This window comes from Belonocnema kinseyi, chromosome 2, assembly GCF_010883055.1.
Source record: "Belonocnema kinseyi isolate 2016_QV_RU_SX_M_011 chromosome 2, B_treatae_v1, whole genome shotgun sequence".
Classification (NCBI taxonomy): Eukaryota; Metazoa; Arthropoda; class Insecta; order Hymenoptera; family Cynipidae; genus Belonocnema; species Belonocnema kinseyi.
Genome location: NC_046658.1, coordinates 32,116,726 through 32,129,427, shown reverse-complemented (window position 1 = coordinate 32,129,427; position 12,702 = coordinate 32,116,726). Strand labels below are relative to the sequence as shown.

The following is a 12,702-nucleotide window of genomic DNA, read 5'->3' as shown; positions in this document are numbered from 1 at the left end:
TTTTATTAGTCATTACCGTTATTATGACGATTCCCACACATAGTGCGGCATTTGCATCTACTAGCGAAAGAAAAAATTTCAATTGAAAATTTAAGAAATTTTGAGGTAAAAGTATTGTTTGCAATGTAAAAATTCATAATCTTCAGTATTTTTAAATCTAGTTTGTTAATCAAATTTAATTTTATACGTCAATATAAAAAAAAATATAGAAATACGAATTAAAAAATTAACAGTTTTTTTTTCTTTGCCTTTAACGTAAATATAAAAACAAAAACAACATTTCTTAAATTTATTGTTATAGGTCTTTCCAGAAATCCACTCAGAATTTTTTATGAAATGTTATCCACAATTGATGAGAAATTTCCTTAACAAATTTATGTTGAACCTAATTTTTTAGGAAAAAATTCAACGTTTTTTTTCTTGACCTTTTTCATATCATGCGTTTTTTGGCTTAAAATGTGCATTTTAGTTTGTTTTTTCGGATTTTGAAAATGCTCTAACTCTGATAATTTTCTTTTTATAGAAAAAAGTCAAGAGGATAAATTGTTTGAGTTTCTGCGTGCTAATTTTGTTCATAGTTCATAGAATTTTGAAATCTTGAAAAAATGTGATTTCAAACATTTTGAAAACGTGCTCACATTTTGAATTTTTATCCAAAATAGCTGGGTTGCGAACTTGTTCTTTCTTTTTAGACCTTAAAAAAGTGTACCAAAACAGAATCCAATCTGATAAATTTTTCGAAAGTTATCGTGCCTACAGAATACACGCTACAGACAGACAAACACCTTCGTAAAAATCGTTTTTTCTGACTCAGTGGGTCTCAAAACGTCGAGATTTGATGAAAACCGACAAAATGAAATTTTACATAAAACCAATACCTTCTCATTAGGGTGAGAATGCAGAAAGACCATTACATACGAAATAGCTCTCACTTCGATTATATGAACAGCAACACATTATTAAATTGAACAAAATTTAATTAAATTGTCGAGCTGGAGGAATATGAAACTTTCAAATATTTTATATTTTAGTTTTACGATTCTTCACCGTGATAAATTGCAAAATTACCAAAAAACGTGTTTTGTTCATTAAATCAGATTATGTGGGCGCATAGAAAATTTATAAACACAATTTTATTCATTTAATTATTTTTCTTATTGAATGCGAAAACATTATGTGATATTTCACGCGCATATTGTGTAGACGAGATATTTGTCAATTTGCTATATTTCCCTTCAGCTGAGCAGGTAAGCCGAGAAACATGGTTTGATAAAAATTATTGAATATTGTCTGTCTCTCTCGTTGCTAAGTTTCTCTTTCCAACAGGTCAAAAATTTTACCAACCGAATCCTACCAATTTTCGGGTATGAGGTTGTCTTCATACTTGCCAGGGGGCACTAGACTGTATTTCCGATTTTCTTTTAGATATCACTGCAGTCATTGTCGTGCTCAGCCAAACCAAAGATAATATCTTTGGCCATACCTACCGCGTTTCGTTAGGAACTTAAATCAGCTTAGAATAGAGAAAAATTAATATTTTCAGATTTCAGCGCAAAAGTGAAGATTATTCTATTATTTTGAATGCATGATTTTCCATCCGTATAAAATGCCATCATAAAAATGATATACCTTCTAAACGTATTCACTTCTATTTACATAGCGACCGCCACACAGTTTTCTATTCTCCCAAAGAGAACGTGTTTTCAATATATTTCATTCCTTGTAATTGTACCGGTAACGCACCTCACAGAGATATTTTTTATTCCTCAGAAGTGATCATATTTTGATTTTACTTAATTCCTTCCAATAAGTTCACAAAAATTGTGTAATAAGTTGTTTTAATTCCTTCATGCGTAATGTAAATTCTGAAATTTTAATTCTCACCAATTCAACTCTGCCTCTCTAGAGTTTAAATTATTTAAATTCACACATTTGCATAGATTTCTTTGTTACATTTTTTAAGATGTTTAAATAAATTATTAAAATATAAATATATATAAATTTGAATATTTTTCTAATTCATAAGTTATAAAAAGATTTAATAATGAAAAATAGGTTAAATAAATGCTTTCGTTAAATTTTACCAAGTCGATTGAGAGGAATAGGATTTGCACTTTTTCTGTTCCCGCTGGGGGATTTTTAGACGGAGGAAAAATCGCATATTCATAGGAATACAAATTCTTAATTTTTCTGAATTCAACGATTGTTACCGGGTTTATAAAGATATCACAACAATTATTATCATACTATATATTGCAAACAATAACATACCATTCATACAGCATACGAATTTGTTTAACAAAGAAGATTATTTTCTACCAAAAAGACAACTTTTTGAACAAATTGCATCCATTTTCAACCACATAGTTAAACTTGTAAGCAAGAGGATTAATTTTTTACTAAAAAGAGACGAATTTTCAACAAAATACATACATTTCTCACCAAATATTTGAATTTTCAACCAATAGATTATTTTTCTATACAAAATATAAATTTGCAACAAACTGCATGAATTTTTAACAAAAATTTGTTAACAAAGATTTTCTAATAAAAAAGAATTTTCTTATCAAATTACATTAATTTTCAAACAAATAGTTAAACTTGTAATAAAGAGGATTAATTTTTTTACCAAAAAAGACGAATTTTTCAAAACATTACATCAATTTTCAACCGAATAGTGGAACTTTTAACCAAAAAAGACAATACAGACATTTCTAACCAAATAACGTCCCGAAATAAAAATTCGTCTTTTTCGCTATAGGATTAATCTGCTAAATAATAGGCCAGACAATATACATATAAATTAATAATAAGAAAGTTTTCACAAATTATTTTGTATCATTAGCCGGACAAATTTCTTTGAGTAAATTCCTCCGGCTGCTGCCTACTGAAAAGTCCTATATAGGATTCTATATGTTTCACCTATAAGAAAAGACATAGGATCCTATATAGGTGTCTATAGGAAATCCCCTAATAAGGTACTTATGGTACCTAAGTGATGGTGCCTAAATAATGGTATCTCATGGTAGGTATGTCTCTAGGTGCTCTTGTAGGACCAAAAAAACTTCTGCGCAGCCGATAGGTGCCATAGAATACTACTGCGCATCTGGATATGGTTCCGTGCAGAAACATAAACAGGATTCTATATAATTTCCTATAGGTGAAACATATAGGTTCCTATGTAGGTTCCTATATGGGAACATATATAGGAATTTTCAGTAGGGCTGGCACTCTGCTTTAGGCGAATTAATTTTCTCGAGTAAATTCATCCGGCTACTGGCAGTGTGCTGTAGCCGGACGATTTTCCTAGAGTAAATTCATCTGACTATACAGATGGGAATGCAGGCACAGCCTAAACTAAATTATAGTAAAGAGAATATAACAGAATTTACATTCTTAGTGTCACAAAAAGTAATTTAAAAAAATTCAATTATGAAATACCATCTCCATTCTGGAAGTGCGCGAAAATTGCCCCAGCCCTACTAATAATTTTTTTCGCAAGTCTAATTATGGCACAAGCTTTTCGACGTATTCTTTGAATACGTTGTATTTTACAAAAGCGATTCATAGCACATTGTAAAGCAAAAAAATCTAACCTAGCCAGTTTTTAATTTAATGATTTGTGTAGAGGTTGCCGCTGAGTTGACGGCAAGCTAGCGCCGCCATGTTTTCTCAAAAACTAATAGAGCAAAACAAAACAAAAATTTGGGTAAAATATAGCGAAAAAATATGCATTATATAACATTTTGTTTTTCGTTAGTAGCGCCGCTGAGTTTTCTGATCTGATTAATTAACTAAAGGACATGTATCCAAACTGTAAATAAATAACTACAAATAAAAAACTAAGATTCAAATTCTATTTTTTTAAAATCTACATTGAAAAAATATTAATATTGATATTAGGAAGTGCTTCCAAAATATTATTAAAAACATATCAATTTCAATTTCCCCTGACAAAATTTTGTTCCTCCTGACATTTCCCTGACATGTGGCCACCCTGAAGTTTCAATTTCAGAGACGATAGGTAATTAAATAAAAATATCAATTTTAACTTTTAAAAAATCAGTTTATTACTATACCTCCTAACAATATTATTGAAGTCCATCAAGTTCAAAAAGAGCATAATAAAATAATTAAACATGCTCACAAAAGTAAAGCTTACATGGTTAATTAAACAGTAAATAATTCTTGTTGTTTATAATTACAATTCCTTTAGTTTAATTAATTATTCGAAGATTGTGAAATTGTGAATTATTAACAGAATAATAATAATAATAATAATAATAATAATATAGGACGCAGTCCAGAACCCTCCTATTGTCACCTAGTTCGGTTGGGAGGTGGCATGAGGTCAGAATCGTCATGGCGAAACTGATTCTCCCTAATGTAATCAAGTAGCTTCTCCTTCGTTACTGGATTGGCAATAGATTCGCAAACGGCTTTAGCGGTATTGTAAGAATTGGGAAAGGACTTGTCAGTTCTCTCTCGCATGAAGACCCATTGATTATTCTCATATTTGCATTCAACTATTTTGTTATTTAGTTCTCTCATCTGCTTGCTGAGTTTCATCTTTGCAAAGTGAACATCAGTCTGTCCGCCAACATAAAGGTATCCTACCTTCTTCGGCACTATACCCAAGCCAGATTCTGTGACGATTTTTAGTTTGAAGTCCACAGAGTTTAAAGACAAAGGTTTCCACTTCAAAACTTCCGGACACTGGCCAGTTACATAGGGTTCCTCAGCGGGTTGAAATATTAGACCGTCTGGTTCATGGCTAAGCTGCTTCGCAAACTTTTCTCCAAGGATGCTGGCAGTCTGGTCTAATTCATAGAAAGTCTTGCGTCTCACCGAAAACGGCTCACGGTCCCTGTTTAGTCTCCCTTCTTGAAAGGCTCTTCTGCGCCCATTTAGTATTTCATTCTCGATTATGTTATAGCGAACAGTATCGAATGGACGTTTACTGACGTCCTTGCCGTCGTACATGATTACGTCATAAACTAAGTACCGAGGATACTTTTTTCCATCCGATTTATCAATGTCTATCACCATCTCCTGCAAAATAAGAGCGGTTACTATACACATTTTTTAATTTCTGAAACTAAAATATAAGAATTTCACGGGCTAACTTAGTGTCTTTAAACTTCAGAATTATTTGTATTTAGCAAGGTATGCCTTTCATTAAAAACAATAAACCGGTGATTATTTTTTTGAAAGTGACCATAAAAACCAATAAATGATAGTGAATTCACTTTTTTATTGAGAATTTTTTAAATTCTTAGTATAAGCTTTAGGACTGCGATGAGTTTAAAATCTTCCATTTGCAAAATTATTCAACTTTTAAATAATTCAATTTTCAACGACTATATACTAAGACAATGTTTAGTTGTACAAACACTCTAATTTAAATAATTTTTGAAAATTCAAAAAACTTGGAAGATATTGAAGATTGAGAAGTTTAGTCTTTTTTCAAAAACTTTCATAACTATAGTGATTTTAATAATATATAGAAATATACTTTTTTAATTATTCATAATAAGACGCAGTTTTGAACAAATATTTTTTACACAACAAAATTTGAAAAACTTCTAGGATTTTTCACAAATTAATTTTTTTAATGAATTTCTGAAAAAATCCCACTTTTTATTTTCTTCATTTTTTTTTATACAGATAGCTTACAATGTCCTCTACAAGCGCTGTAAATATCAAAATGGGATCTCCATTAGTTTTCAATAAATAACTAAAAGCAAACGCCAACACGATGAACACGATGTGAATAAACAATAGACGAACAATAGAAGAGTATTATAATCATATACACGAACTTCCGAGTTCAGACTCTCGGACGCTGAGCACACCATACCACGGCATTGTGAGCAATCTTTAAATAAAATTAAGAAAATACAAAGTAGGTTTTTTTCAAAAACTTTATTTCCAAATTAGATTTTGAAAAATTGAAGAATTTTTTTGTTTAAAAAATATTTTTTCAAAACTGCTTCCTATTACAAATGATTGAAAAAAAATATATATATAAAAATCACCATACTTATGAAAGTTTAAAAACAGAAGGATGAACATTTTCAACTTTGAATGCCCCCTAAGTTTTTAGATTTTCTCAAAAATTACTTTAGGGTATTTCTTTTAACACCTTAAAGAACGAATACTAGAATTTTCATTAAAATTACTAATGAATACTAATTAAAATCGTTTAAAACTGAACTAATTCGACTGAAATTTGTTTCAAATCGGACAATTTCAATATAAAACCATCATAATTAGTCAATTTAAAAATTAAATGTTTAAAATCAAACAGTTTCAAGCCTCAAAGTCCCTGTGGGCTAAAGCATAGGGAGAAGGGTACTTTTTGTCACGCTCACATGATACCTTTTTCGAGTAAAAAGGATACCCCATTTAAAAAATTGGGTTATGACAAAAAAATTATTAACGAAGAATAATCTCGTAATGAAAGGCAAATCAAAGCTTTATAGCGGAGTCAAATAAGGTATAGACCTCGGAACACGATTCTTATCTCTGATGAAATATTACACGATTCGGCCACAGTAAAAATAAATTTCATTCGCAAAATGGAGAAAAAAGCGAGCTCCTTTTTCTGTTACAGTAAATATGTAGGTATTTGCACAAAAAACGGATCTTATGGCGTGATAAATTCCCGGCAATTTAGGTCCAGAATGAAACCTCTAACTTGATAAACGAGTCACCAAGGCATTTTTGAAGTTGGAACTTCGAAAAACCATTTTTCTAGAGAAGCGTATCTAAATTAAGCGAGTGCCATAAGCGCACATATATTATTTATTTCTTTGAAAATGAAATATACCTATACCTACTCCCAGTTACTTTCTAGACATGACATGGTGGTCCAAATTTATACCTATCAAAATTCGACTTTCCATTTTTTGTGATACCCCCCCCCCCCCATTTTGTTCGTTTTCTTGAAAAAGAAATCCCGTAATTTTTTTTCAACGTTAACCCGTGCCCCCGGGATTTTAAAATTAACATGGGGGTTTAAATGGGAAAAGCTCGATTTTCAAAAAAACCTAAAAAAATACGTACTTGTTATTAGTTTTTAATGAATTAAAGTATTGTCACCTCTTAAGAAAAAACCGTAAGGAAACTTAAGGAACCAAAAACTGCAAAATAGCATTTTTCTATCAAATTCATGCTAAAGACGGTAGTTTCTTAAATTTTTTCAACGTGATTTATTTTTGATCGATAATTTACGAGCTTTAAAGTATATTTCTAATAACTTTGAATTGTTTAAACAATTATTATTTGTTTGAACCATTTTTCCGCCCTATAAATCGTGAAAAGTTATTATCTTTAGGAATAAATAGTACAAAGTTGCTCAATGTCAAGAGTAGTAGTTCTTATTCAACTTATTTGATAATTATTTAAATAATTTTGATTTGTCTAAACAATTTTTTCCCCTTCTAAAGCGTGAAAAATTATTATTTTCTGGAATTAATGACACGATTAGCGGATGTTGAGAGTAATATTTTTCCTAAAGGATATTCAGAAATTTTTTAAACAATTATAATTAGTTTAAACAATTTTTATCTGTTTAAGCAAGGTTTTCTCTGTAAATCGTAAAACGTGATTCTTCTCAACAATTAATAACAAAATTAACGAATGCTAAAAGTAATATTTTTTGCTTAAGATATTTTGCAATTATTTAAACAACTATTCACCATTCACTTGCGCCTGTTCATCGGAAAGATGGAGAAAAGTCTAAATTTTTCGAATCTGTCACACTATGTCGCTTAATATTCAGTATTTCCTTATCTCAGAACATATAACCTATATTATTTGAACAATAATAATTTGTTTAAAAATTTGAAATTATTTGAAAATTGCTAAATATTCTGTAGAAAAAAATATTAATCTTAAATTCCTTTAATTGTGCCATTAATTCCAGAAAATTATAATTTTTCATGCTTTACAAGGGAAAAAAATTGTTTGAACAAATCAAAATTGTTTAAGTAATTACCAAACATCCTTCAAAAATATATCGCTTTCAATAATCTTTAATTGTGTCATTATTTCCAGAAAATAATAACTTTTTACGACTTTCGGAAAAAAATGGTTTAAACAAATAACAATTTTTTAAATAATTACCAAGTAAGTTAAACAAGAACTACTACTATTGACATTCATCAACTTCGTACAATTTATTCCGATAGATAATAACTTTTCACGATTTACAGGGGGAAAAAATTGATTAAACAAATAATAATTATTTAAACAATTTAAAGATATTAAAAATATACTTTAAACTCACCAATTATCGGTTAAAAAAAAATGATATTAATTCTTTTTTTAAATACCGTCTTTAGCATGAATTTCACAGAAAACTGCTAATTTGCAGTTTTTGGGGCATTTTCCGGGGGCAATTTAAGGGATTTGGGTGTCAAAATTAAAAGCTATTGGATCTATACTATATTTTAAATGCTCCTTAAGAGGTGATAATACTTCTATTCACAAACAATTTATGGCAAGTACTTCTTTTTTCCATTTTTTTTCGAAAATCGAGCTTTTCCCATTTAAAACCTCATGTTAATTTCAAAAGCCCGGGGGCACGGGTTAACATTGACAAAAATACGGAATTTTTTTTAGAAAGCAAACAAAATGGGGGAGGGGGTTATCACAAAATCGCAAAAAATCAAAAGTTGAATTTTTGGACCACCCTAATGACCAGTATCAATAGGTCAAACCCAAAACTAATCATTTTGACTTGAACCTAGGAAAACACAAATATCCCTTGAACTAGAACCGGCCATAAGGGCCCTTTTCACGTGGACGTCCACATATAATCTAATCTAATTATTCGATTTTGAACATGGAAAACTTATTATTATTCTAGACGCTTAGGCTATAAAGCTCATTTTTATCTGGAATTATTCAATATTATGAACGTTTTAAATTTAAAATTGACAATTTTAAGGCTATTAGATTTAAATTTTGAGAATGTGAAATTATTTTCTAATGCAATAAATTAATATAGAAAATGGAAAAGGAAATGAAGAATAAACCTTAGATAAGTGCAAAAACAACTCACCCCATCAAGTAAGGTATCTTGGAGGACCCTTTTTGTATCTTTTACATGTGGAAAACGGAGTCCAACAACTTCAAAAATACTATTGTCTCGATCAGCAAAGTAAACTTGTCCGTCACCTTGTATCAACATCATGTACCTAAACAAAAACTAAATGATAAAATAAGAGTAACGTATCTAGTTAGAAGATATTTATTTATATTTTTGCCATACATCTGTGATTTTCTGCATGCATAATAACGTGCGATATAACTAGTTTTAGACAATCTGAAAGTATATCTTATAAGTAATCTTCCTCAGAATACAAAAAAAATAAATTCCTAAAAAGATTTGTCTTGCAACTTACATTTTCACATCTAGCCAAGTTAATGATCCTAAAAACTAAGATGAACTCATAATTTCATTTTCTATAAATTAATTGAATTGTATGAGAAGAAATACGTTCCGTATCGGTTTACTCGTGCAATGGCTCACTCAACTACTTTCAAAAGTCGAGCCTTTAGCGACTTTCACTTTGAATAATTTGGCGAAAGAAAAAACTGCCAAAATATATGGAAAAAAACATCTTTAAGAGTATCGAACTGGTAACAGATAGTAATTAAATAAAAGCAGGCTTTCACTCTGAAAAGAAAGTACTTAAAAAATTTTCTACGAGAGTGACAGGGACTACTTTCAAATTTCTTTTTGCAAGTGAGGTTATAAAAATAGTATAGTTACCTTATCCTGTTTTATATTAAGATTTGTAACTTTATAAATTATATAGGTAAATAATCTGATCCTTTTCGTCCAAATAAAATAAAACTTTGGCATTAAAAAAGGGTACATAGTAAACATTCAATTCCAAATAAATAAATAAAAAAATTGGTGTACCCAATGAAATCTCAAATAAAAAGAAATACATGGCAAAAATATACATAAAGTGTGCAAATTTGCGAATAGTTATTTCTCAAAAACTTGATTCACATGTTGGGATTCATTATGCTAAATGCTACAAAGGAAAGATGGGCCCACCTGGTTCCATCAGCTTTCCAGGACACCCGATACGGTTTCTTACGCAATAACGAGATATTCTCAACATCCATTGAAACCGGCTGACATCCTGGAAATCCAGCTCTGCTCCAGCAACAGATATCCTGAATATGTCTCTGTATTCCGCTCACGACTTGATAATCCAAGAGAGGTGTGACGCCGGGAACACCAGCCATAAAAACCGGATTCCTATTATTATGTTCTCTTTTTCTCCTCTTCGTTGGAACATCAGTAATGTTACATTTGTCTCGACTAGGACCCTCGTCTCTGTCATCGTCATCCTCGAAATTTGTTTCCAAGCACCAAGCGGGTCTCGGGGGTGCTGGTGACGCGTCGTTGATGTCATCGTATCTTTTATACAGTTCTTGTATGTACTCAGACTTATAAATACCTGGTGGCCTTGCCATTCTAAAATCAGCAAGGGCAATGTCTACACTCATCTCCATTTCTTCCACTAAGTAACTAATAATAAGCAAACCCGTACGATTGAACCCATGAGTGCAATGAACTCCTATAATTTCCAGTGGATTATTTTGTATAAACTTTTTACAAAGCTGCACAAACGTTTTGGTCGTGGTTAAATCTGGTGCTTCCTCATGGCCCTTGCAAGGTAATTTCACGTACGAACAGCTATTTTCTTCAACTTCCTCTCTGTCGTAAAACCTCGAAGTATTGGTTAAATCTATCCACATGCCCATCTTCAACCTTTGACTTTTCAATGAAGCAAATAGCATTTTTACGGAAAACTTACATTCTTCCGGTACTTGATTATCGAATTCGGAAGAGAGTGGAGTCTTGAAAGCACAGAACTTGTTTTGAATAATTCTAAGTGACTTTCGAGGACAATGCAACCATCGGTCAGGAACTGGGCCTCTGCCTACGCTTCGGTTTGACATTTTTAATTTTCTAATCAATCCAGAGTGAGTCGGAATATAATTCACACACTTAAAATAGTTTCATTTATGTCGATGAAGTTGCTATATTTGTTTCAGATAAGAGAACGATACGAACATAACCTATTTTCTTACATCGAGTTTCATTAACTTTCACGAGCGAATATATGTTTTGATAACTATATTGGGTTCATTTTTTACTGGGAGTGTTGGGAGTTCACAAAGATACAAATAGAAAAACAGAAAAGAGAATAAACTGTTCCTCTATTCTATGTTCACTATCAAAAACACTCAAAAGCTTATGAAAATGAATGGTCTCATGCCCGCGGCTAGCAGCTGCAGCTGGCTTGAAATTGACAGCACTTGGCGGCTATCAATTTGGTTAGATTAGAATGCTTCTAATGCTTCTAGACTCTAGAGCCTTGATCGTTATTATGTATTATATGTATAGGCATGTAGGTAGGTAAGGTAGGTAGGTGGGTAGATTGATAGATAGGTAGGTAGGCATGTAGCAAAGATATTGTAAACGTAGATGCGGTGCGAGCTTAGTTACCCGCGATAAATATAGACGGCGCGTCCGGCGAAAATTATCAGTTCCCCTCTACCCACTGCTCCTAGGCTATAGCACACATAGACAGCAGCCACTTGGAGCGCTGCAAGCAACTTTTAGTAGGCCCCTCGAGGCGCACTAATGGTTACTTAGCTCGGACAAAAACCAGTTGGATTGAAAGTAAATTTAGTAAATTGCCAATTAAAACATTTTTACATTTATAAGTCATAACTTTGCAAAACATGGTTATTTTAATAAATAACACAAATAAAAGTCGATGAATAATTTATATTACGGTTTCATATATTTCCACATATTTCTAAAATTATTACTTATAATTTCCATTCTATATATTGTCTATACATATTTCTTTAATGTTATTTTCTTTTTATTTTTATGGTCTGCAATTTATATGGATTTTTTTAGACTCTTATAAAAATATAATTATAATTCCAAGTGATATGAAAATTGTTCTTTCGGTTTTTAGATGTTTTGACGGCAGTCCCAAGCCAGATTACGTTTCGCATTGGCAAACAAAATTAAACGAACAGAATTTCACTGTTATATTCATAAAAAATATCATGTTCCATAAAATATATTTTAAAATAAACTTTAAATTATTATAATTACTACAGCTTACTCGAAATATATATAATTCAAATTATTTTTTTAATTTTTCAGAACTTTTAAATATATTTATAATGATTCCCATTTTGTCGTAAAATTTGTGTAAAATTCTGCTAAAAAATACCTCAAAATCTTCCAGACTTTTTTACAATCTTATAAATTTTTTAAAATGTTTGAAATATTTTCGATACTGTAAACTTCCCGAAATTATAAAATTCTGAAACCTGAAAATCCCGAATTTAAAAATTCTAGAATAATGAAATTCTGGATAGTTTACAATATTATCGAATTTGAAAATTCCCGAATAATAAAACTCCAGGCCGAATGCTGTCTAATGATAAAATATACAAACTAGAAAATTCCCGAATTGCAGAAATTGAGAAAACAGTTTTGTGATCAATATTATTTATTTATTATAAATACAATAATCAAATATTTTTATTATAGAAATTTTTTTTAATGTTTAATTTTGATAAATTATTGTTTTAATTTAAAATAACAATAATTGTATAAAAATGTGATACAAACATAAATTT

General features: G+C 30.6%; 1 protein-coding gene across 1 annotated transcript in view; it reads right to left on the bottom strand.

Moving 5' to 3' along the window:
* Positions 1-11,429, bottom strand: part of LOC117168407 (mRNA-capping enzyme) — a 149,424-nt gene extending 137,995 nt beyond the window's left edge. The window contains exons 1-3 of the mRNA XM_033354039.1: positions 10,079-11,429; positions 9,071-9,206; positions 4,325-5,052 (exon numbers count right to left, since the gene is read on the bottom strand). Coding sequence (XP_033209930.1) covers positions 4,325-5,052; positions 9,071-9,206; positions 10,079-10,992 — 1,778 coding nt within the window. The 5' untranslated portion in view covers positions 10,993-11,429. The remainder of the gene's footprint in view (positions 1-4,324; positions 5,053-9,070; positions 9,207-10,078) is intronic.
* Positions 11,430-12,702: the final 1,273 nt, after the last annotated feature.